Source organism: Aptenodytes patagonicus, chromosome 7, assembly GCF_965638725.1.
Source record: "Aptenodytes patagonicus chromosome 7, bAptPat1.pri.cur, whole genome shotgun sequence".
NCBI lineage: Eukaryota > Metazoa > Chordata > Aves > Sphenisciformes > Spheniscidae > Aptenodytes > Aptenodytes patagonicus.
The window spans coordinates 65,237,429-65,264,308 of NC_134955.1; the positions used below are offsets into that span (position 1 = coordinate 65,237,429).

At 45.5% G+C, this 26,880-nt stretch overlaps 1 protein-coding gene across 2 annotated transcripts in view; it reads right to left on the reverse strand.

The window, feature by feature from the left end:
• The window catches only part of SYNE2 (spectrin repeat containing nuclear envelope protein 2), a 205,929-nt gene extending 179,420 nt beyond the window's left edge, over positions 1-26,509 (reverse strand). The window contains exons 1-2 of one of the 2 annotated variants that reach the window (XM_076345620.1): positions 26,458-26,509; positions 6,128-6,243 (exon numbers count right to left, since the gene is read on the reverse strand). In XM_076345620.1, the coding sequence (XP_076201735.1) occupies positions 6,128-6,206 (79 nt within the window). In that variant the 5' untranslated portion in view covers positions 6,207-6,243; positions 26,458-26,509. Of the gene's footprint in view, positions 1-6,127; positions 6,244-18,525; positions 18,665-26,457 lie in introns of those variants that run through there. The other variant, XM_076345619.1, reaches the window with a different exon arrangement.
• Between the last annotated feature and the right edge of the window lie 371 nt (positions 26,510-26,880).

The window sequence follows — 26,880 nt, forward strand, 5'->3', positions numbered from 1 at the left end:
ACCGGTGCATCACTGCCAGTGAACCATTTACAACTGTGTGTTTTTTTTCTTTTTTAAAAATTTTTTTTTAAACAATTATTTGAAATTAATGAGCACAAGCCTGTCTGTCATCTTCCCATCTCTCTTTTGCCAGAAGGAATTATTTCTTGTGTATGATATTTTTATATCTTCCTTTCACCATTCAGGTCAGCTGAGGCAATGTCTACAGTAGGAAGCAGTGCAGCTCAACGGGAACAGATCAGCAGATCAAAAGAGCTGGTGTTCAGGGTGTAGCGTACCCACCATGTGTGTAGGGAAGAAAGGTTGTGTTGGACTAGCTGTAACCTGAATGCCCACAGACAGTCATGGTACCTTCTTGGAGCATTTATTTCTGTTTCATTCAAAATAACCATTTCCATACACCCTGATGGCTCCGCAAAATGAACCAAAGTGTGGTCAGCAGGGATAACTGGGAGACCTCCTTCCAGACAGCACTGCTAATATGAACTAATACACCAAGCAGGTATGTGCTGTAAATGATAGAAACTACCAAAAGAACCGCTAAGTACTTGCCAACCCAGGGAGAGGGTGAGAAATTCACCCCTGGGCCCTTTATATAGTCCCTTCCCTTCCACCCAGTAACAGAGTTTCACTTTCTGCAGACAGGAAAGCTGGGGAAAAGAGTTATTTCCAGCATTTATGTTCAGCAACATGGTGTTAAGCAATTAAAAACAAACACAGTATTTTTTGTTAAGATTAAGATGTTTATCCGAAGCGCAATGAAGGTGATGAAAATATTTCTACAGGAATGGGTCTTTTCAAATCTAAATATCGTATAAATATTAACTAATTAACTACTACCATGTCTGTGCAGCAAGCGGGAACTTTCCTTTCTACACTATTCCCTTCAGCCTCCTTTTCCTTTTGAAAGCAAATTATCCAATTTACCAGAAGTGCTGCTAACTCAGGAAGCGTGTTCACACTGAGTTTTGCCCTCCCAGCTTTCTCAAACACTTTTGCTCTTCTCATTGCCAGGATCCTGGAGCAGCTCTAAATCACCACTGTCTTTACTGCCACAACAGCCCATGAAGTGAGGCACTGCAGTAGTTGGGGGCATCGCCAGAGGTTGCAGGTTAAATTCTTAAGGGTACCAAGTCACATCATTTAGTTATCAACGTACTTTTAGAGATAAGGATTTAAGTGGCTTTTCTAACGTTTTAAAGAAAATCCACAGTGAAGCAGGGATTTGAAGTGGCCTTCAGTGCCCTATACAGGTGCCTCAGAAGCCATCCACTCCTCAGGCATTTTAATGCCAGTTTTTAACCAGTTATGCACCTGATAATGCCTTTAACAAATTGAAATTTATCTAGCAGGGAACACTTTTATACAACTATACAATCTATTTTTTCATTAGGCATGCGAAACAGACAAAAATACCCATGACTGATTTTTTTTTAGGCAGTCTCATGTGTCGGTTGCCTCGCCAGTGCCATCAGCCCCATCACATGCCATGAAGCCGCGTAGTTACAGGAATTGCAGACCAGCTCCTCACCCGGGCAGCAGGCAGCATAAACAGGGCATAAATTTCAGTGCAGCTCCTATGAGAGCTTTTCGATTTGTAAAAGTCACCCCTGAAAAATCATAATAAACATTTTATGGACTTTTTTTTGATCATTCTGGTTAAAGAAAAAAAAGCATAGCTGTAATAACATACTGGCCCCAACAGATGAGGCATACAGCTAGAACAACAACAAAAAAAAGCTGGGTAAGAATGAGTAGTCTACCTGACCTCTGGATGAATTAAGCAGGTCTTGGAGAGATATCCTCCTTTACTCGGAGATGAGTGCGATCTACTACAAGCTGCACAACAAAACCTATCCGTACATATCACTGTATTTTCAGTTTCACTTGAAGAGAAATAATTCATAAAGTTAGACATAACTGCATGAAAATAGCATAATTCATTTATATCATTAAACACTCTTCAAAAACAGTTTTAGCAGCCACTTTATTTTATGAGCATCCTTTGGGTTACAGTAATAAACAGTAACATGCACAGGGATTAATAAGCAGAGCCAAAAATTAGGACCCGTACAGTTAATTAAACATTGAAAAAGTAAGTATATGCCTGAAACTCTGAGAGCTAAAACACACTCTCTTGTGTCTGAATTAGCTCAGCAAGCATGGAAAGAAAAGGGAAAACAGAGTTCTGCACAGGCTTGGTGGGAAACACCACACGTAGGGTCTGTTTGCTGTCCTAGGGAAGAAAGTGGAAGGATTTGTGCATGGGAGGGAAAGTGGTGGTTGGATACTATCACAGGTAAACAGATTTACATCCCGAAAGCAAAAAATATTCTCACTCCAGAGCGCCACAAACCCTGTTCAGTTTCTGCTGTAGCCACCCATCCGCAAGTGGTTGCACATTCCCCTTGCTGCAATCCCGCACTCAGGCTCATCAGCAAAGAGCAGTCATATCTCCAACAGTTCTTAAAACATTGCCATGAAGCCCTTCTCTTACCAAAGGAGGGGACACGCCACCTCATTTCAGGTAGCTGAAAACAATTTTGGACCCCGACTGTGCCTCTTCCATTTACAGAAGGCCGAGCACCAGGCTGGACCCCTCTATGGGGCCAGCCGGTAATGCAACGCTGGGAGGGAAGCTATGGGAGGAGGAGACATAGGACAGGGCTCCCGCGTTATTCCTCCCACGCTCATTGCCAGCCAAGCCCCGAGCTCCTGCCTGCTCCCTCTGTAGCTGCAGCAAAAGTGACTTCAGGTTTCAAAGATGGTCCGCACGCCGCAACAGAGCATTTCCCTGGCAAACACCCTCTGTTCACCACAATGTTTGCAGCCTGCCTGGCAGGAGAAACCCTTCCCTTAAATATTTCCCCATAGGATATATCCATAATAGGTCCAGCTCCAGCTTTTCACCTGCACTTTTAGGTGGCTGTGCAAGGACACAAAACAGCTTTGCAGCTGCCGTTAAGTTGTGCTGCATCAGAAAACTGGGAGGAAGCGAAGAGGTGCTGGAGGAAAGGGCACAGATAATGTTAATCTTAATCTGATTTAATTTTATTATAACATCTAGGAAAGAGGGAAGGAAAAAAGAACAGAAAAGAAGGAGCCCAAGTCGTGACATCATGCAATTTCATAGCAATTTCAATTTTCTTGGCAGGGAGGGAGGGTGATAACTATTACTCTCTTGTTTGTGGAGATCAGCTTGAAAACCGGAGAAGGTTAAAGAGCAATATATAAATCTGACAAGATACATATACAAAGCTTTATATTCTTGCAGCTGTTTACTTCAGCCTCATGACTTTGTGACTAGCTTCATCATTTGAAAATGTCTGGAGATGGGAACACTAGAAACCACATTGCTTTCATTTCTTTACTTATTTGTTTCATGTTTTTCAAGCTTCATTAAATGCTCTTAAAATATTTAGCTGAAAAGAAAGACGCACCAAAAACAAAGTTACATTTTTACCTATTTTCCAGTGACTGACTTTACTGCATCTTCTAGGCCGAACGCTATTAAGAAAAGTGAATGTTCATCCTTGAACACCCTTCTAACTAGAAACCCACTAACAGAAATTCTGCTAAAGCAGGTTTTTACAATATTAAGCCACTGGCATTGATTTAATAGGATTTCTATAATAATTAGAGCTACTAAGTAGTAACCTCTTCACTAATTATTTTAAGGAGGTTGTTCTTCTTCTCTTTCCTTCTTTTTCTTCCAAAAAGTGCCGTCCTCCTCACAGAAGACTGTGACTTAAATCACAGTCAAACAGACCTAAAATAAGTGTTTGGTTTTACACATCGTAGGGAAGGGGGGGGGGGGGGGGGAAGCTAACCATTTCGTTACATTTTTTAGGCATATAACTTCACAAAGTTGTATGACCAAACCGATTGGCACATTAAGTTGATCTTGTCCTAATTAACCAGACTAGACAAGTGCTCTATCACCACTGGATGCCCTTCAGGAAAAACAGAAGACTGGATCACAAAGAATTTAAATGTTGAAAAAAATATGAGCAATCCAGACTAGATCTCACTCCTACTTTTTTCTCCTGCGCCAACTATTTATGCGTATCTCCTGTTATGCTGTGTATTATACAACGCTGGACATACTCTTTGAAGCTATACCTTAACAATTTGAAAAGCAGATCATAACCAGTTTTACATCCACCTTTAGTCACCCATAAAGTAAGCTGCTTTTCTAATACTTATAAGCAGCCATTCCTTGAATCTGAGATTTCTCTAAAACTTCTCCAGGTGAACCTGAAGATTTAAAGTAATCAAAGTCTCTGGCTGCTTTGCAAATCTCATCCTAAGATTCCTATTATTGAAAAAGCCCTTTTCCTTGAGTGATCCTATTATTTTTATTTCACCTTTGCTACCACAGATCTGCAGGTAGAGTTACTAATGGTTTCTATATGTCATGTCAGGGAATGTATCATCAGTGCTTCATCACAGCTGTCTCGCCATTTGCTTGTGTGACCCAGAGCAGATGCTGCAGCGTCACAGCTCCATATGCAGGACGTGTCTGTACCATTTGTTGCATCTTTAATCATTACAAAAATTGCTTATGTCACTTCTAAGGGACGTCTCTGGATGTTTTACAACAGTCAAGCACATACAGCATGGCCCCAAGTTTGCAGTGTGTTCATTTCAGCATAACCTAGGAGCTCAAATTATTACAGCAAAGAAATATAGTAATTTTAATTTTAATAAGCAGGGCTTTTCCACTGAGATATTGACCAAAAAACCCTACTGGTACTCGACACATAAACACCAATCTGACTTTTCAGAAAATAGTGTGAGTATTATTTCAAAATAAAACCCTATTCTAAAACCGCATGTAACTTTATGTCAGTACCCTCTGCCTTAAAGCTAGATAGTGTTTTCCAAACCTGTTTCATGACAATGGCCATCTCACTCTTTCTACCGAAGGCCGAGTTTGACTGGCACAACAAATGTGTGTCAGACAAGCTGCACTTGGTGCAACAGTCAGACTAGCTCCTGAAAATGTAATACTGAAGCAAAATGGAAGAAAATTCACCATTAAAGACGTTTGGCTTTAGATCACTGCTAACACTCACTCATCGAAACACATGGCTTCAATGACAAAATTAGTGCAAATATGGATTGTAAAAGTGACTTGGCAGAACATTCTTTTGCACTATCTGTTTTAAAGATATTTTCTCTCCACTAAGCACCACAGTAATTTCATTGCAAGTGAGCTAAAAGGAAATAGCTCTGTGGAAACACAGTCCATCCGTCCTAGAATAACCAGGCTCTAAACACATCAGAAACGGGCTTTCCAGCAGTGCTAGTCCTGCTGCCTGGACTAGCCTGCTTGATAGCTACTGTGAATGTTTTCATGAACACGTTTAGAGGAAAGATCAACCTTTCCAGGAAATTCTTATAGAAGAAAATTCAACATGTGATTAAGGAAAACCCAGAAAGCCTATGTGAGAGGACAGCTCTGATGCACTGATTATCAATTAACTGTCCAGGAGCTGCCATTAAAATGGAACAATTAAAAATCAGTCAGCGAGTGCTTCCTTAATAAGTTATAACTCATTGCAAGTAAGGATGAAAGACTCTGACCTGTAAGAAATTTCTTTAGAAGCCACAAAAATTTTCTACTTGTTTTGGCCACAAGCTATCTTTCTACACATGCAGGGGATATAGCAGTAAGAACAGAAAAACAAATAAAACAGTACTGTAGTTAATAGCCTCATTAAGACAGCTTAATGCAACCACCTAATTGCCAGCAAATTGAAAACAAGGAAACTAATGAAATGGCATAACTGTTTTCATGCTGGCGGTTCCCTTGAAAACAGTTTACAGTAACGTATTCTGAGTAACAAAGCATAAGAACCAGTGAGCACATCTGAACCAAAAAAGGCAACAGCTCTGAAAATACCACGAGAAAGTACTATGAGAGCTGTTATCTTTCATTTCACTGCTGAAGTGTCTCTCATGAAATACAGAAACATCGACAAAGAAGCACAGACATGAACTAACTACAATGATCATAACGTTAGTTTTAACAGGTTTCTCGGAATTTCCTTCAACTTGTGCACAGTCACAATTTTTACCAAAAATCTACATTAAAAAGGCACAAAAAACTACAGTAACTTACCTTGCAGCGATAGATAGAGATCATCTATTTCGGAGGAAGCCTGCTCCTCTGTTGAGGGAGATGACTGCTTTGATGCCATATTAAATCCTATGGCGATTCTTTAATCAGTTTCCAAACTGAAATTATAAAAAAAAGGAAGAAAATCAGTACAGTTTTACATAAAAATTGATGATATCAAAGATGCCCAAGTGTGTAGCACTGAGACGTGTTTTGTTTTGGGTTTTCTTCCCTTGGTAGGCTGTTTCCTTAGCTCTTACAGAATAAAGCAAATGTTCCTACTGCGTGAATCCGAGTTTTGGTCCCTTGACTCTTTTCTAACGGTGGCCAGCAGTACTCTACAACACAAACCATGGGTCCCAGTGTGTCTTGCCATGAAAAGAAAAGCACTAGGATTGGGAAAATTCAAACACAGTTGCTTTCTTTGAGAAAGCCAGGTTGACAAAGGCACGCAGTGCCTTCTGCAGATTTATTGCTGCCAAACCTCAAAGGTTTTCTTTAAATCTTTGTACTTTTCAGGTATCTCTTCCCGTCCAGATAATTGTTGCAGAATGGAAACAGTTTAGGCAGAATCTGCAAAGATTAAGATGAAATGAAAAAGCAGTGGTTCTCATATGAGAATAATCACAACTGCTGTTTCTGTCTGGTACTTTTGTTACTCCTCATCCCCCATGAAGGAGTTTCTTTTTCCATCTCCTCCATTTTCCTCTCCCTGGATACCTCCCCTATCTCTAATGCAACTTTAGTGAACGATATGCTGTAACTTTCTTAAAAGACTAACACTGTTTCTGGTATTGCAGTAGCTATATTGTTCAATCTGTCACTGTAGGAAAAACTGGATACTTAGATACAGACTCATTTTTATCAAGAACTTAGAAGTTAAACATTCAAAAAGAAATAAAGCTGAAAATTAAATAAGGGCTCACCTTAAACAAGCTTTGTTACCTAAATAACTGTAACCTTTTCATCAGGAATACTAGGATTTACACACCATATATTAATAACTCATCCACCAAGTATATGTCAAAATAGGGGGCGTGAATAGCTGAGTAAGGAAATACAACATTAAAGAACGCCAAAGAAATTTTTACGTTCATTCCCTTGTGCATACTAATCATGAGGCAGCCTTTGTTTACTCTACTATATACTATTTTTCCTTGCTCCCTGTCTCCCTCACTGCACAGAAAGGACAAACATGCGTTTAATGAGGAGCTATTCAATATTTTGTTTTCCTCACCCTGAATAATGTGTGTCCTTGTGCTTTACCCAAGAGCTGCTCTGATGACAGGATTATTAAGTTCCTCACAAGATTTTCTATGGCACTCATCACCCTGGCATCTGAACGCTTCACAAACATCAATCAATTCACATTTACAGCACCTACGTGAGATCAGAGGTTATTGCTCACATTCAGAATCACAGAATGGTTTGGGTTGGAAGGGACTTTTGAGGATCATCTAGTCCAACCCGCTCGCCATGGGTCATCGTTTTACCGATGACAAGCAAAGGCACAGAGAGAATAAAGGGGAAAAAGTTACTAATTTGACTGGTTTTCCAGAGAAATAGATATCACTTCATATGGCTGAAGCACTGATTCCAACTACTGCAGTGAGTATGCAGCATTTCTGCAAGTCACCAACAACTTACAACTAAAACTCAAGGCACTAGATTCAAGAAAGGGGAGTTCTAGCTGGGGCAGGTAAAGATGAGACCTATCTAGATAATCAGAGAAAAGGAAAAAAATATTTTACAAGAGTTTGGCTTGCTTAACCTAGCAAAAAGAGGAGGAAAAGGACTAAATTGATCTTTGGCAGGCACAAGAACAAGATGATATAAATAAGCCATACCTTGAGGTTAGGATGGAAATCAGAAGATTTCTAAATAGCCAAGAAAGCCAAAAGGATGCTGGGTTGCACCAACAAGGGCATCACCAGCAGAGATAAAGAAGTCATTATCCCACTCTACTTAGCACTTGTCAGGCCGCACCTGGAATACTGTGTTCAGTTTTGGTCTCCGCTATACAAAAAAGATGTAGACAGTCTGGAGAGGGTCCAGAGCAGGGCCACAAAGATGATCAAAGGACTGGGAAGCCTGCCATATGAGGAAAGGCTGAGAGAACTGGGTTTGTTCAGCCTTGAGAAAAGAAGGCTTAGGCGAGACCTTATCACCATGTTCCAGTATTTAAAGAGTGGCTACAAAGAAGACGGAGACTCCCTTTTTGCAAGGAGTCACATGGAAAAGATGAGGGGTAATGGGTACAAGTTACTCCTGGGGAGATTCCGATTGGACACAAGAGGAAAATTTTTCACAATGAGAACAATCAGCCATTGGAATAATCTCCCCAGGGAAGTGGTGGATTCCCCAACATTGGGCACTTTTAAGATTCGGCTGGACAGGGTGCTGGGCCGTCTTGTCTAGACCGTGCTTTTGCCAAGAAAGGGTGGACCTGATGATCCTTGAGGTCCCTTCCAAGCTGGTATTCTATGATTCTGTGATAAACATTGGGTTCTAACAAAGCCTCCCCATACAGGCAAGTGGCACAAAGGTTTTATGTGATTTTAAGATTGGAATTGTTCAGAAATAGACAACATAAAGTGGTTGCCTTTATTAAAGGGACACTTGGACTCCCAACCCTGGAGAACTCTCAGAAGTCCTCTGTTCTTGAGCTAGAAGTATGAGTCTCAAGTCAGACAACCAAATGAAAACCACACAGTTAGCTGCCACTGATAAAAATTGGGGTTTAAGTGCCAGTGCTAGCATCTTGCAGGAACTGAGCAAGGGCAAGGGCTGAGCAAGAATCCAGTTCTCCCAGCAGCGTTGCCTATGCCCAAGGCGATGCAATCTTCCCTGGGAAACGCCTTCCTTTTTCTCTCAAGATCAAGCAATACAAAACCAAAGTCTAAAAATGCAAAATGTCAGGTGGTCTTAATATCTTTTGGGTATCACTGTATGTCTTGAATTTGATTTTGCGATCACCACCTTGAAGGCTACTAAGTTAGCAACAAGACCCAAATGGGGAGTATGTAAGCAAAATCCAAACCACATCATCCGATCTGTTGCTTTTTGCTCACAGGACACAGGGACAGTTAGCTGCATTCCCTCCACCTTGAATTTTCCAGTGGCCAAGTGTAGGCCTTCAGAGATATTTAAGAAATAGTAAATCCTGGGCAACAGTGAATCCACGGGTGAAATCAATGAGCCTGCCTGAATTTAGACCTAAGGTTATAACTCAGATTGGGTGTCCATGTAAAGGAAAAGGGATAGGACTAGAAGCACACACGTAGACACCCACCATTGCCACATCAGCACAACCTACAAGCAAGACATCCCCAAAACTATGTACGTATGTACGTTCCTGTGGTTCTGGGGCATGCACTCAACATTAGTGGCAATGCATGCTCTTTTTCTCTTTAACACAAGTTTATTCTCATTTTTTTCATTTTATTTTAAACTAAACACTACTTAAGCATTTTCTTTTAAAGGCACAAAAGCAGCACAAAATCCCCAAACGGTGAAAACATACATACATATCTGTTTGACTTTAATGCATCCAAATTTGAGATGGTGACATAGGCGGAGCCAAGTCACGTTCACCTAACTTGCATGATGCTAAAGTCATTGGGAGCATAGTCCAGGGAAAGGGAATGGGATTTGGCATTAAAATTCCTCTATTATAACAGGAAAATATGCAAGAGCCATGAACAGCATTGATGGAACTTTCATAAACAAAACAAAATGCATTTTTAACCTTTCTGTTACCGTTCCTCCTCTGTGCCCATCCCTTGCCAGCTACAGCAACCACACAGTACATTGTATCTCCTTTTTTGTGCTTGTACTGCACTTCATGTGATGGGACCCCAATCTCAGTTCAGATCTCTAAGCATGAAAGTAGCTGAAGTTAATAAAACTTTCAGGATTTTAAAGCAGAAAGTATGTTAAGCTTTAAAGCATTAATTAACTTTAATTAAGTTACTTAATTTATTAATTAATTAACTTAAATTATGGCACATGATCACAGAACAGGTATAAATGAAAAAAAGCATATGCTCCTATTTTCTTCCAAGGTCAAATTAAGGCCTCCTTCCCAAAAGGATGTGACTTCTTAAAGTTGGTTGGGTTTTTTTTGACACACAGAAACCCTCTCAACAAATCCTCAGTGCAGGTTATAAAAATGCACAGCTAATAGAATCATAGAATCATAGAATGGTTTGGGTTGGAAGGGACCTCTAAAGGTCACCTAGTCCAACCCCCCTGCCATGGGCAGGGACATCTTCAACTAAATCAGGTTGCTCAGAGCCCCGTCCAGCCTGACCTGGAATGTTTCCAGGGATGGGGCATCCACCACCTCTCTGGGCAACCTGGGCCAGTGCCTCACCACCCTCAGCGTAAAAAATGTCTTCCTTGTATCTAGTCTATATCTACCCCCCTTTAGTTTAAAGCCATTCCCCCTTGTCCTGTCGCAACAGGCCCTGCTAAAAAGTCTGTCCCCATCTTTCTTATAAGCCCCCTTTAAGTACTGATAGGCTGCAATAAGGTCTCCCCGAAGCCTTCTCTTCTCTAGGCTGAACAACCCCAACTCTCTCAGCCTTTCTTCACAGGAGAGGTGTTCCATCCCCCTGACCATTTTTGTGGCCCTCTTCTGGACTCTCTCCAGCAGGTCCATGTCTTTCTTATGCTGAGGGCTCCAGAGCTGGACGCAGTACTGCAGGTGGGGTCTCACCAGAGCAGAGTAGAGGGGCAGAATCCCCTCCCTCGACCTGCTGGCCACGCTGCTTTTGATGCAGCCCAGGATACGATTGGCCTTCTGGGCTGCGAGCGCACATTGCTGGCTCATGTCCAGCTTTTCATCCACCAGTACCCCCAAGTCCTTCTCCTCAGGGCTGCTCTCAATCCCTTCATCCCCCAGCCTCTATTGATACCGGGGTTGCCCTGACCCAGGTGCAGGACCTTGCACTTGGCCTTGTTGAACCTCATGAGGTTCACACAGGCCCACTTCTCGTGCTTGTCCAGGTCCCTCTGGATGGCATCCCGTCCCTCTGGTGTGTCGACCATAATACAAGGTAAGTTTATGCTAAAGCTTTCACGTCCCTGAAACCCTTCATTCACCATCCAACACAGCACATACATTTTGCCCTGCCTCTGATTCCTGCTCTGCCCCAACAGAAGACTCCACAGGTCTTTGAGGGGGAGACACACACACACTCTTGGAGGACATACCTGCAAGGATTAGTATTCTTTAAAAGGTACAAGGTACAGATTGTCTGAGAAGGGATTACACAGGGACAATATGCTAGTCCCTTTGCCCTCCCCACTCCCCACCCCAAATTTCATTCAAATAAAGCATATTAAGTATAACTGTATCATATCAACCTCTGAAGAGTCTAAAACTGTCAAGCTATTGGTAAGATTGCTTAGCAATGCTTTTCACAGGCGGTAGGAACGATCATCTTTTCTACTTCATATTTAAGTCAATTATTTTGTTTCATAACAACTCAATGAACTGCAGAGCTAAACCAAATCCTTCATTTCCATGAAATGCTGGACAACTAGGAAATATATACCCATAGTGTTGAAAATAAATCAAGTGCTTTCACATGACACCATGCCTTCTCAGTGGGGATAAAACTGAAGGTGAAGAGAATGACCTTGTCTTCCCCTCTTTCTGGAGGGTCAAGCACTAATACAGGAAAGCATTAACTGCTTACACCTTGGGATAACCTGTGAAGTATCACAGAGCCAGAGACAGCTCCAGGAACCCTGGGACCTTGTTTCCAATGGCTTTGTTTCCTGTTGATTAACTTATGTGAATTGCACCAGAGCTGTTGTGAGAGCTCATCTTTTCTTCAGCATGGGAGAAGTCACAAAAGAAAGGGGCTTTACGAATGTCCTCCTCAAGAGAAATCTTTCCATGGTGTTCTCCAAAGGAGTAAATTCTTGACCACGTGGGCTCAACCTGCAGCTCAAATGGTTCAACCATCAACAAAAGCTTTTCCCGTGATAAGGGCCCTCATAAGACTCAAACCCAGGCTTTCCTCTAGTGGGTATTGGTAGAGTACTTCTTCCCTTACCTCTCCAGCTGTTCCCACAATGGGAACCTAAAACATAGGTGGAAATTAGATCAGCACAGTCATATCACGTAATTTCAACTTAACTTCCTTGGAATCTCTCTTCCTTTCCCAAGTTCAGCTGAAATTAGCCAGCAGAGTGAAAAAAAAACCCTGGGTTTTAACATGCAGACATAGGCACATTGACAGAGAGAAACCTAAGAGCAGGTAGCAGACTGGAAATCTCAAGGAAGTAACCTGAAAATAATCATACCCAAGCTTTACATTCCATTATCATCAGAACAGACAACACTGATTTAAATTCCATGTCTCCAGTGAGGCTTACGTCCCAATGAGACCTAAGAGATGCTCTTCTTAAGTAGGGTCTTTCTAAGGACATTCTTGTCTCAGAAGAAAGGGGGGAAAAAAGTTTCAGATGGATTTGGAGGATTCATTAGCAAGGATTTCATCACCTTAATATTACAGTTTGGATCAGGGTGGTTTGCAAACCTTGTCTTTCAGCTGTTCCAAGTACCAAGCATGGTAAAATTTCATCGTACGAAAAAAATAGCAGCTATACAGTACGCCCCTCTACGGTGAAACCGCTGCCATTTTCAAAACAATGTATGTAGCTACAGTTAAAATATAAAATGTGTATTTCATTATTATTGAAGGTTACTTCTACAAAACAGCTGTGCGCACTAATTAGGAAGCAAGGTAAACTAGTTGGCGTGATTTCCATACTGTCCCACGCAAGACCGTTTGCAGCCTCTGAGTTTACAGCTAACTCCTGCGTGCCCCTGCACCGTGCCACAGCCTGCTGCACAGATGTACCCTCAGACCCCTCCCCATGAGCCAATCCTGAAAAATCATATGGCATGAAATTAGCTCAGATGTACACTCCTTAAAGCTGAAAGCAGCACATACCTTGCAAACAATCCCAGCTAGAGGTAGCTGACTATTATAACCCACTGTTAGTAAATCCCTGCTTCGTTGGGTTTGCCTTTGTAGACACATGCCCCATATTTTCCCAATTATGTTGGCTACATGCTTTCCACTGGTGTTGCAATAGGAATTACAGACATCTTTGCATGGCATCTCCAACTGCTTGTTTTTACTTTTCCTCCTTTGAAGTGCCACTGATTATTTATGACCCACTCAGGAACTCAAAAGACTTTCCCTCCATAGAGGCCTCTACATGTAAACTGAAGTCTGTTCCTAGCAACAGATTATTATTACTCGTGTGTTCAGTTGAGCCAACGTCATGAACAGAAACGGCAGATTTTTATCTTTGGTGAACTAGTTCAAAGGAAGTAGAGCTCCACAATGCAGAGCGACTGAAGACCCTTTTCCTTTTTGGTTATTAACAAATATCTCAGTTTATTTTACATGCAGAAAGAAGCAGTAACATTCAGAAGTGAAAGTCTTGAGCCTTGCAAAGTGCTGCTGAGCCACCTTCTTTTGGTAAACTATTTTTCTGGAAGTCTGTCACAGTCTCCTTAAAGGCAAATTGTTGGGATCCAGATCACGATTACATGACCTAAAGAATTATCACAGAAAGTCCCTTACAAGGTTTGGGTTTTTGCTTTTTTACAATACTTTCTTCTCCCTTCACTTCCAATGTACTTATGCCTCTGTTAAGTCAGAGAAGTTCACGCTGCATTGAAGTTTGACGGTCGTGCTTTCTCCTCAACACTTCATTTACAAGGGTTTCACCATTTTTTCACCCAGTGATGGGGGGTGGGGAGGAAGGTCTGTTTAAAGCATGCATTTTCCAAGATCTTTACACTAAAACACCCTCTTTTCTTAAGGTCCTACTCCAGACTGAAGTTCATCCCTGTCCTGGTTTCGGCAGGGATAGAGTTAATTTCCTTCCTAGTAGCTGGTACAGTGCTGTGGTTTGGATTTGGGATGAGAACAAAGTTGATAACACACCGATGTTTTAGTTGTTGCTAGGTAATGCTTACATTAGCCAAGGACTTTTTAGTTTTCCATGCTCTACCGACTGAGAAGGCTGGAGGTGCACAAGAAGCTGGGAGGGGGCACAGCCAAACTGGCCACAGGGACATTCCATACCATGGGACGTCATGCTCAGTACATAAACTGGGGAAAGCTGGCCGGGGGGGCCGCTGCTCGGGGACTGGCTGGGCATCAGTCAGCGGGTGGTGAGCAATTGTACTGTGCATCACTTGCTTTGTGTATTATTATTATTATTATCATATTTTTATTATCATTTTATTTCAATTATTAAACTGTTTTTATCTCAACCCACGAGTTTTTCCTCACTTGTGCTCTTCCAATTCTCTCCCCCATCCCACCGGGTCGGGGGGAGTGAGCGAGTGGCTGCGTGGTGCTCAGTTGCCGACTGAGGTTAAACCATGACAATCCCTTCCACATTTAAAATGCTTGCCAACATTGCTCTTGTGGGCGATCTCAGGTTGGATACAGGTCCACACAGCAATGGGGTGGGATCACACAGCAAACATAACTGATCCCCTTCCCTTCAGGGCCAGATCCTCAGGTAGCAAAAATCAGGACAGCACCATTGACAGATCTACCTAGACCTCCCCCACTTGAGGAGCTGACAACTTCTCCCTGTCCGGCAGAAAAAAATACTCGTCATCATCCAGTAAGCAATAATGGCACATTCTCTGCGCTTTCCTGGCGGAAGAAAAGGGCTTCCATTAGGTTTCCATCACTTTGAAGGTGATAGCGAAAAGAGGCTATAGCCTTCTGATCCTACATAATACCCTACCACAGTCAGATGGGTATCAGCCAGTCCTTTAAGAAGTGGTATTAAAGCACGTGGCATTAGAGAGACTCTGCACTGCGTGGGATAATGCTGAAACAAGTCTGGCCTTGGGTCTTCCTAAGCTATCAGTAGCTGGAGATGAAGGTATGAAAAGGGGAAAGCTTGGAAAAGGCTGAACAACTCCGTTCAGAAAGAACCAAGCCCAGAGAGCATTAGATCTGCAAGAGGTACAGGGATGGACACAAAGCTACACCCCATTGCCACAGAAATAGTCTTGCCTCGTGTGAACGGACACACTGAAACCATATGCACAAGTAAAGACTCCTCCAAAGAGTAAGAGCTGCAAGACCAAGACATCTCTTATTAGTTTATTTATGACAACCAGCAGCAGTACATTTTTGTTATCCAGGGACTTCCCAGTGATCTATTTATAATTTTTGAAAATGTGCCAGGACAAGCATATGAGTATACAAAAGCCACGCCACTTTTTAAGGCCAGCAAATGTTGCTGGTTTGTCTTTGATTTACACATCAGTAATACTTCCTGTTACAGAAGCACAATGGATCTTCTCATTGCATTAAACAATTTAAAAACGTGGTTAGGAAAGTGTCTTTCTTGACCTTTTCTTTTTTCAGGGGGGTGGTAATATATCAGTCATCCTGGTACAATTACACAGTTTGAAAACTGCACTAACTCCACGCTGCTGTTAACACACACACACAAATGCTTTTATTAAGAGAGCTATTGCCTTGTTCGCACATTCACAAAAGCTGACCCGTGGAGGTGCACGATGCATTTGTTTGCCCTCAGAATAAGAGTCCATCTCACATTTATCTATTCCCCAGTGGAAATGCAGTGCCGAAGCATACTTACTAAAGTTGGAGAAAACATTCAGTTTTCAACTGGTTTCCAAGTTTTCCCATACCATTAATAAAAACAAGAACTGCTCAGAACTCAAAATCACAGTTGTTAATGTAAAAAGGGAGAGTGACGAATGCCTGGAGGCTCAGAAGCCTGATGCCATGCCCCTCGATCACCCCAGGGTACACTGCTATGCAGGAAGCCAAAAATACTATGGTGACTTCATGGCTCCGTCGAAGTCAAGGGTTTGGGCGACAATTCAATCTCCAAAAGACACAGCCCATAAGCGCATCCCAGCCCAAATCTACCTGTGCAATGCCCAGAAGCCTCCAACAGTGTGCAAAAAGCCATGTCGTTTTTACGGTGTGTTGCCACAAGGCCAGAATGGAAAAGCTTTTCCCAAGCGGGAGTCGTTCGCACGCTTCCCTGCCGCCCGGCGCGCCAGCCGTGCCGCAGCCCCAAGGCCGCTTCCCGCAGATAACGAGGCTGTGGGGAAGGGTTATCGTAAAAACAACATGAGAAACACAAGCTGGCTCAAGATGTGCGCTGTACCTGGGAAGTACATCCAGTGCATAAATACGACCTCATCCTACCCACTTGGTTAACTAGGAAAGCATGCAGCAAGATGACAACAGCTGTCATTTCATTCCTGCAAGACTTTCCTCCATTTTCACATGAAAGCTGCCCCTATCTGACCCCCTTGCCCCGGCCACCTGGGCTCAGGCGAGGCCAGTAGCCGGGCACAGCGCTGAGTAGCCACGCTCTGCCTGGCCTCCTTTCGGCAAGGGGAAAGGGTGCAGCACGGCCATAGCAGTCCCGGCGCCACGGGGCGCAGACAGACCTCTGACCTTTAGGCGTGCAGTTCCCATCACAAAAGCGACGGGCTGCGCACAGCTCATCATACCCCTTCCTCAGCGCTTCCTGGCCCAGAGTCCGTTTTTACAATTGAGAAGGGAAGGGAAGGGGGAGGGAATCGCCTGCGATCAGAGCAAGTTTAACTCTCACGCAGGGGACTGCCCGATCAGAACAAACTGGACAACGCTGCCTGCTTTAACCAAGCAAGAAGTATTGCAAGAAGTTCCTTCTTTTATTTACAAATATTTTTTTCTTTCCCTTGGATTGCAACTGAAATTCTTCGGTTAGTGCTTTAATAGAGACTCGCAGCCAGCTTCCCATCAACGCTGGAGCCACTTTACATGGTGTAAAAGGTATTTAAAATAGCAGTATATAATAACTACACCCGCTTTGTATTAATGACAAAATATTAATGAGAATCAGGCTCCTAGTAATATTCTGCCTCTGAAGGAATACAAATGTTTCCTTTCCACTGCCTTCCTAATTCCCTTCTTCCCCAAATAAAAGAAACAGTCAGATGGTTAACAAACAGATTATTCTGTTGAGTGAAGCTCGCCTAAGCAATAAAAGGCCTGGAGTTTCTCAATTAAATCATAAGGCTGTTCTTGTTCAGAAAGATCTTCCTGAAGAGCAGTAATCTGCACTTTCAGGAAATTAAGAAAAGGGAAAGCTAGGGATAGCAGCAATCTAAACGCAGGAGCTTTCACTAGAGCAGGGACTTGTTCTTACAGAGCAAAATCACTGGAAGCGGCAGTGCAATGTTTGCACAACAGACCTCCACAGACAGAGCCATTGATGGTGTCAGGAAAGGGGAGGAAAGTGAAATGCAATGTGTATTTGGGAGCCAAAAGAGAAAGGGCCTGTCTCACGCTAAACCTATCTGCTTTGGCAGTATTCCTGTAAAGATCACAAACTTGTTTTGATCACTAAATATAGCAGAGAAAAGGAATCTACTGCAAGTAGCTCTCTCCGGCAGCGCTTGCTGTTTTACGCAGGCAGAAGGAGGACACAAAAGAGAGATTTGTCAAGCAAATGGCAAACGAAGCTTGCCAAAATTTGAAGGGCAAATTACAATTTAAATGATAGGTCCCAGCCTGGCAGCTGTGAATTCATCAGCTGCTCTCTCGAGCATGTCCAATTGAGGCTACAGCAATGCAAACTACCACTCTTCCCCAGCACACCTCCGCTCTGGCCCGGAGGGGCTGCCTCTCTGAAGAGCAAGTTTTTGATGTCCATACAGTTTTTTCACCTGAAAATTCTCCCCAAAATGCTAGTCAGGGACTTGTTTGTTTGTTTTTCCACCTTCTGTCCCATGCACTTCAAGGTTTGTGGGCAAAGCAGCCTTTCCACGAGTGCAGCCTGCACGTTCGCATGTCTGTGCCCGTTTTGCACACAGGAAAAGGGCCTTTCGATGGTGTTGCCTCCCACGCTGACTGTGCGGGACCCTCCGCTGCGGGAGAAAACCAGTGCTTCGCTCGGGCAACTCAGCAGAGCCTCCGCACTGCTCCGCAAAGTAAAGCACTTTTGTTTACTGCTTAAGACAAACAAAATGTCTTTCTCTTTGCTTTCAAAGAATTAGTTGCTTTAGGAAAAAAAAAAAAACACACACAAACCTAAATCTCTGATTTATAGCATAGTCTCAAGCCTGTAGAATAACTTTTTGTGTACATTGAAAACCAGGCCAAACGCTGTTATTCTTACCAGTGTTGTTGCCAGAGAGGACCAAACAGCCAAACTGCACATAGACAACCCAAGAGAAAGAACTTGGTGCTACGCAGTAGCCTGCTAGAATAAATTGGTCTCACTAAACAAAATTAAAAAAAATACAGTTGCAATTGCAAAGCCAAGGAATCCAAATTAGAAATAGCCCAGACTAAAGGATGCCTTACTTATTTCATGCATTCCCCTTCTGCACGTGCAGGATGACAGAGTCTCCTCATCAGTGACAGAGTCTCCTCATCAGTGTCTGAATCACAGAGCTGTCCAGGCTGCTTTCTTTGGGAATCAGGATTTCTTACAACGGAGACAAAACAGGACAAATGCCCGTGAGCCCCGTGCATCTCCCTCGCTGAAAGGCAGCAATATTACTAACACAAAGTTACTTATAGACAAGTTCAGTCAAGCAAAAGAAGATGCGTGTTGCGTAGGCAGGGCTGCCGTATCATTCTCTCCGGGGCCAGGCAGCCGCAGCAAGGCTACGGCCAAGCAGGTGAGGTAAGCCGCGAGCCACGTCTGGCCGCCCGAGCCAACTCCAGCCCACTGAGGCATGTTTCTGTACGGTTTGCAGAGACGCACCTCATGGAGTCACCGTCCAGGATGAAACTCCAGCAAGGAGCTGGCGTGTGACCGCCAACACAAGTGCTTGGAACAGGATATGCTTCAATTTCCTTACAATCCATGCACTGGCTTTTGGTACAGTAAACTCCTGGACTGGCTTTTCAGAGAATCTTTGCAAGAAGAAACACGTTTAGAGTCACTTCTAAGCTTTCCAAAAGTGAAGCCTTCACTTGCAAATGATATCTGTAAAGCCATTCCAAGTCTACCTACAGACCTAGTAAGGCGCAACCACTCTGCAGGAACAGCGTTTGCTCACACCTACATTGCGCAAGTATCTGCTTCCTCCCCCTTAGGAACTGCGGGAACTGCTGAGGTGCCCTGGGCATGTAACTGGGAAGAAAATTCAGATTTTTCACTCCCCCAAAACAAAGCTGGCTCTGCTGTTACTTCCCTCTTACAATAACAAGCTCTGCTTTCTCCATCCCAGGGGTATTTCATCACCAACATCCCACCCAGTTCTGCGTAAGAAACAACATTGTGAGCAATCTATCAGAAACGTTTTTTTTCTTAAAAAAAACCCCAAACAACCCTAAACCTGTCAGTCTGCTAACTGTGAGACTGCTTGTTACAGTCCAAGTGGCTGATGAAGCAGGATGACAATACCAGGAAATACCTGGAATTGATCTTCAATGTTTATTTTTGGAGACTGGCTTTTCTCCCAGCTTTTATTTAATAGTTTGCTCTTTCCCTCCTCTCCCCAGTTGTTCTCTCTGGGATCAAATTGCAATTTGTTTCACCTCTCGGAGTTCACCCGCAGACTCCCTAAGCAGAACTTCAGGAATCAAATCCTGGCTCAGACAACACGTTCTTTCTATTTCACTGCTATCATATTCTTTCTCACGTATCAAAAAAGATAGGAAATGCTCTGGTATTTGTCTGAAATCAGAAGTGCACAGGATCCATTTAACACTCGCTACTTGCTGTACTTCATATCTCTGCTATACAAGCAAATTCCTTCAACAAATTCTCCCCGTAGACACTCAGCTCATTTAGCAAAGGAAGTCTTTCTGCTGTAAACTAGTTCTCCACACAGGAGGAATTTTATCCTTAACCTACCTGGTTTACCTGTGCAGATAAGTTAGGCTTTTTCCAGAAGAGCTAGCAACTATTTTTTTCCAGGCCACTAAATAACACAGCAGTGGCAGCAACACTTCAGAGTAGACCAGGTCACAGCTCCCTGTGCAGCTCCAGAGCTCCCCGAGCTTTGCATTTAGACACGCATTGCAAGTTTTAGATATGTCAGTTTAAAGAGTTTCCTCACATCATTGAACACCACTGAATAATCACACATGCTGTCTCTTAGGCCACTGCGAGCCTGAATTGAAGCACATTTACTCTTTCAAGGTTTAGCGTTTGCTGCAGATTGAGAGCACACATAGAGTCATCCACACCAGCCCAGTGGATACCAAATAATTCAGCTATGTGCCTGAACTATGGATTTTTGGGAGAGAAAGGACAGGGAAAGGAGGATGAGTAACAGCCTTCATAATTTTGCAAAAAGTTTTCACGAAAAGGAAATGAGTACCTACCAGGTGCCGACCACCACCAAGAGCCAGGCAGCCGGTCTCACCCCCGGGAGAGCAGCAGATTGCAAGGCAGCTGTAAGGAGCACGGGCAGGGGAAGGAACACACGTCTGGGAGCCTGCAGTCGTCCTCATTGCTTCCACCTCTGCCACTAACCTGATGTGCGACCTTGAAAAAGCCACTCTGCAAATCCCCTTCGGCCTCTTATTTATAGCAGAAGATTGTCTGGCGCTATGGGTCCAGACCAAAGCTTTTCTGAATCCATTGACTGACCAGGGGAGGAGGAAGGCTTTGAACTGGACATTGCTGTCTGCTCTCCGGTCTCAGGTAAAGCCCTCCAGGCACACCCCCTTACACTGCACAACCTACACAGACACCGAGTCTGGTCGAAATGAGGACACTAGGAGCTCTCCTAGAATCTCTGCTGGGATATGAGACACTTTGGCTGAGATTCAGCTCTCCTGACACTAAACAGCTACAAGAGGGATGCCTCCATGCATGTTCACTGTTTGAACTCTGCAGAAACAATGGAGAGAAACAGGCACTTCTAGGGCAGTTTGTCCAATGTATTTTTAGATGTCCCATTCAGTGTGGATGAATCATGGCCCAAAAGTGTTTGCTCCTCTCTAGTGACTATGAAAGGAGTCTGGACAACTCCCTCTCATGTAGATAGTTATGTTGTAGTTTTGCAAGATGAATCTTACCCTTTTAAGTTGGGGAAAAGGAAGTAAGCAAAGAAGCACTCCCCTCGGTTTACACTTAAGTGAGAAAGAGTGTCGCTACCAGAGACACAAGGTGCAAGCGCTTTGTGCTTCCCTCCCTCGTAAATGTCTTGTAACCAGACAATATGAAACCACCTTCACCGAGAGGGCTTGGCTTTGCTAGAAGAGCTTCATTTAGTCATTGAACTTGAAGCTTTCATCAAATATTCCTATAACCAAAGCTCCACGTTGCTCACTACATGAGAGCCGCCAAGAAGCAGGACGTGCTGCTTGTGGGGCAGCTTTCATTTCCCTCCCTGCATCATTTAGGTGGTTATTAACAACAAAAACCAATCCAACATGAAACAGAAGTCTCAGTAATGCAAACCGAACCGAACCCATTTCTGAAGTGTCTTTACAACCACTTTGTGGCCAGTTGTACACGGGCTGTTTGCCGCAGACCAACAAGGCACGTTCAGCAGTGTATTCATTCCCCTCTCTGCCCCGCCCTTTCACTCCATCATTCACCAACTTCTTGTCTTTCTCCTGGCAACCAACAGGCCAAAAGATTCAGAAAGCAAAACTTTTTCCTGTAAACCCACGTTTCTGCCTCCTCCCCGCACTTCCATGAAAGTAATTACAAGTGCTTTGTTTTCCATCTTAATTGTCATTTCCTTTGATAGAACTTGGAGCCTGAGTCTTAAAGCTCAAATAACTAATACCATTCTTCCCTCTTCTTCCCCATCCCTGGTCACAAACAGTACTGCTTGTATCAGGGTCAGCAATTCCTTAAAAACCTCTCGAGCCAATCTGTGCGGCTGCATTGTGTAGGGAGTTATCAGCAGGCTGCAGGAGGGTTAGAAAGCAAACGTGCCTCCCTACAAGAGTCCAGAGACCAAAGTTAAGCCCGGAGTCAAAGCTCTGCCCCATTTCCCCTCCTGTGGGGAGATAACAGTCTGTTCTGCACCAGCCCTTTTCCCCAGCGCAGCTTTCTGCTCCCTTCCTGTGTGTGCAGCTGAGCTAAACAGAATTTTTTTCCCCACTCCCTCTTCCGCCCCTGTCCTGGCCCTTTAGCATCTCCACAGAAGCAGCTGGCTTCATCTCCTGCCGCGAACACTGTGATTTAGGTGATCTATAGAGGCTGTCTTCTTCGTATCCTCACTAACACTGGGACTTGGGTGCAAACCATGAAGGTCGCAGGAAGCTGGCCAGTATTCAGAGACACTGTTTAGCCTTCCCATCTCCACTCTGCAATCCCTTCACAGACAAAATGCTCCAGACATTGGGGGTCTGTCCCCTCTCGACATTATCCCAAGCCAAAATACATTCATCCCTCACAGTGACTACTTGCTGCTGACATCCTTCACGCTACACAGGATGCAAGTCAGTCCAGGAAGGGTAGGCAGTCAAATCCACGTCCTGTGGGGTAACGTACACTGTATTTTTTTGATTCATAGTCCAGTAGGTATAATCTCCTGCTCCTCCTGCTCCTCCACGTCTGCATGGGAGGGAGTGGGGTGAACATAGCCTGTCCCTTAGCATGGCCATACCACTTGTACTCCCAGACATATATTTATGCTCCAGACCAATTCAGCCACATCAGCTGAAGTAAAAAACCCTCCCAGACCCAAGCCGGGTCTCGATCCCCTCCACAGAGCACAGCCAGCAAAAATCAGATCAACTTGATCTCCCAGCGGCTACGTGGCCACCTCTGTCTCAGTTACTGGAGTCTTCCACCCACACCAGCCAGGGATGAAATTCAGGCAACGGAAGATTAGGTGAGAGGTGTATGAAATGTCACCTTCTCTTTAATCACAGCTTACGGATCCAGCCCCGAAGCGTTACTCATACAGCGCTCCACACTCCACACGTATAATCCCACCGCCTAATCCCACTGCTTGTTCAAACAGGCACGTTGCTAGGAGTGGGTCCTTGCCATCACTGTCTACATTTCCAGCGTTCCTCTGAGACCACATCCTCTCCCACATCTAAAAGTCCCGTGACGGTTCAAAATAAACTGCAGGAAAGCTAGGGCAAGCGTGGTGGCACACACGGCTCATTCCTTCAACATGAGAAATGACACAGCCCATTGCGACCTGATAGGTGCTCTCCCACGCTGCCAGATCGTGTTGGGGAAACACTTCAGTTGTGGTAAGCAACAGATAAGCGTCTCTCTGCACATACACAGAAAAAGCATCTCAGCTGGTAGACTTTTAAAACCAGCATCTATTGTGCCCCAGGGCAGAAAAGAAATTGGGTAAGCCGGCTGAAAGGCACAGCTTTGCTAGGAAGAGTTTGGATCGTCTCTTCACATCTCTCCGTACAAACCCGGCCATTGAGAGTCCAGATCTAAAACAGAGACGCAGTTGCTAAGAAAACAGCGCTGCAAACAGATGTCAGGAGATGATTCATGGAGTGAGGGCATATCCCTGTACTACAGATAAACCAAAATGAATGAGGCTCTTTATACCTGATCTTCCAAGCTGTGCTTCTTCATGACCTCTTTGGGATTTTTCTTTAATTCATTTCTATATTCAGATGGCGAGGAAACCAAGCGGAGCTAATTTCACTGTTTATGGAATTAATTACTGGTAAAGGGGTTTTACAACACTTACAATGAACTCAGTAAAAGGGCTAAACTGTGGCCCGTTTTTCCCCTGAAACAAAGCATTTTTCTCCTGAAACAAGAAGCAACTTTGCCCAAAAAACTATCAGAAGAAATAACATAAAACCCACAGTTAAAAACTGCAAAGGAATGAATAGTAACAATTTTTTCTTTTGTTACTTTCCCTTATACCATAAAACTTAAAATTAATTGCTAGGGAGATAAAGCATTTTCAACCTATTAGATCATTAGCCAGAAATGCATGCCGCTTCTTGACTTACTTCATTGTGTCTATGCTTAAAATCTTTGCCTGACAAATAAATAAAAAATAGCTAGCACGCTATGGGACTGGCCAAGTGCTACTGACACCAACAAAGTTCTCATTTATTTTAATGAACTTTTAGTCAAATTTAATTGGAGAAAAATAAGTTCCTTTGCCCCTCTTAAACCATCACGCTCAATTCTTAACACGGTATGGTATCAACGGCACTTAAAATACAGTTTCCTGAGGTTATTTGTAAAGAACTGTTTAAATAAAGGAACTTTGATGTATGTTTTTATGGATAACTAGGGTAAAAAGGCAATTATCATTCATTAGCCTTCATTATGAAGAAGGGAAGAACAAACATCATTTATACACTTCAGAATACGTATCTGTACAGCATCTTGCACAAGGGGGGCTCAAACATGGCCACGGTACACATCGGTACAGGGTGATCTGCTTACTGCGGTCACCGCTGATTTTTCATCACCCCGCCTAACTCCTGTGTGTCACCGCCCATCCCTCTCTGCTTCAACTCGTCCCCATCGCCCTCGCTGGCAGGTGCCAGGGCCCCCGCTCCCCTGCCACCGCACGCTCACTCCACACCACCCCGTCCCCTCCCGCTACGACGTGCCGCCTTCCGCCTTGGAAATCAATTATTTAGGCTGCCTTGATTTCAACGCGAGGTGGCTGCGTGCATGCCTGTGGGGTGGAGGATACTGTTATTGCAGGTAGCATTAACAGCCGCCACCGTGCTCCTTCTCGAAGCTATAAAACCACCCCAGAAGTGGCGGAAGCCCATGACTCAGCTAACCAGGCACCAGAGGCCACGTGTGTCCCTTCTGCAGGTATTGCATTTCAAGATGTATAAACAGACGTGCCCGCCAAGCTACAGTTTTGTTAGCTTGGCCAACAGTTGCAATAACTAGCCAAGATCCTGCACATGGCACTTAGGTCTTTGTCCGTCTGTCCTGTGACGGGAAATCGCCCTGAAAGCTGAGAGAGAGGAAAAAGAGGGAATGATGGAGGGGGAGAGGACAGACAGGACACGGGGGACCCTGAAAGAGGGAAGCAGAGGTGTGAGGAACACACAGCCACTGACCTGACAAAGGTTGTGAGAGACTCTCAAACAAACTTGCTCAAAGTTTGTTCTCTGTACGCTGTGAATAACCCGGGGAGCGTGCACCTGCTCTACCTCCCAATTCCTCCAGCAGCTCTCAGGCAAAATAGAGAAGAACAACGACCCTGTTTTGGGGGGACAGGGAGGGCACTGAGCCGGGCTTTAGTCATGGAGGTGAAAGGAGGACAGAGAGCCTTCCCTTAAATCCATGCACGCACAGCACCTGACACAAAGTCAGCACCAAGTTACAGACCGAGAGCCCCACGTGCCGCATCCCATGGGCCGCAGTAACACAGATCCGTAATAACTGCTCCGAGAGGAAACAGGAGGCTGCCAGGAGTCCTTGAAAGATGGGAGGGAGGGAAGGCAGGAGGGAGGATGGCACGCAAGGCGGGGAAGAGAAAGGAGCCCATGTGCAGTGGGAAGAACAGAAAGCGCGAGCCCTCAGCAGGTTTTATCCAGGGCAGCAGCCGCGACCCGGCACTGACAATACAGCGACTGAAGAAATGCCTGTACCGCCTGTGGCCCTCACAGGAAAGTAGTTACTCCTTTTCCCAACAACTTTGCTTGAGGAAGTATCCACCATCAGTTTCCAAACACGTAACCCAAGAGATAACGACTTTGTAAGTGATGACCCACGGCACCCACGCAAGGCGCGGAGCTGCAAGGAAACACCGTTTACCTGCACGCACCCTCCTGCGCTCTCCCCCTCCCCGGGCCCGCTCCCCACCGCCTCAAAACAAGCCGACTCCGGCTTTCAGCCGGGGAAACTCTCCCGGCAGAGCCGCCGGACGGACATCGCTCCGGGGAGGGCAGGGCCCGGCCCGGCCCGGCGGAGGCGGGAGTTCCCACAAGACCCGGCTCACGCCGCCGGCCGTGCCCCGCCGCGCTCCCCCCCCCCAGTGAACTCCCCCCGCTGCCCCGCAGCTGCGTTTTCCCCCTTTCCCCGGCAAAAGGGCAGGGAGAGGGGGGTACCCGCTCCGGGAGCGGGGTCTCTCCGCGCCCCCCGTGCAGCGGCGTCCCGCGGGGGGCGCGGGCGGTGCCGAAGGTGAAGCCGGCACCGAGGGAACAAAGGCGGCGGCGGCGGGGAACAAAGAGCGGCAGGTACCGCCGCGGCGGAGCGGCGGAGGGGAGCGGGGCCGGGCGGGGCGGCAGCACCGGCGGGCCGGCGGGGCTGGGGCCCGCTCGGGCAGAGCCGCCGCTCCCCGCACAAAGGCGCAGCCGGGCCGCGCCGCAACTTCCCGCGGGCGGCTCCCGGCGGGGCAGACTCACCGCGGGCGCAGTCCCGGCATCGGCGGCGGCGGCGGGCGCGGGTGGTGGCGGCGAGGGCGGGCGGGAGGAGGAGGAGGAGGAGGGACCGGCCGCTCCCCGCCCCGGCCGCTGCCAGCGAGCGAGAGAGCGCGCTCCTCGCCCGCGGGCGGGAAGGCGGCGCGGCCCCGGCCCCCGCGGCCCGGCCCGGCCCGGCCCGGCCGGCGCTCCGCCTCCCCCCGCCGCGGCGGGAGGGCCCGGCGTGCCGGGGGGGGGGGGGTGGGCCTCCCCGGGGCGGTCTCCGTCCCCCGCAGCCGGGTCTGCCCGCGCCTGTGGTGTCTGCCCGGGGCGGGCAGCTGCCCCCGCGGGAGCTGCCGTCGCTTCGCACCCCCTGCACCCTCCCACCCAGGGACGGCAGTTCCCTGCCGGAACGCCCCAGGCTGACCC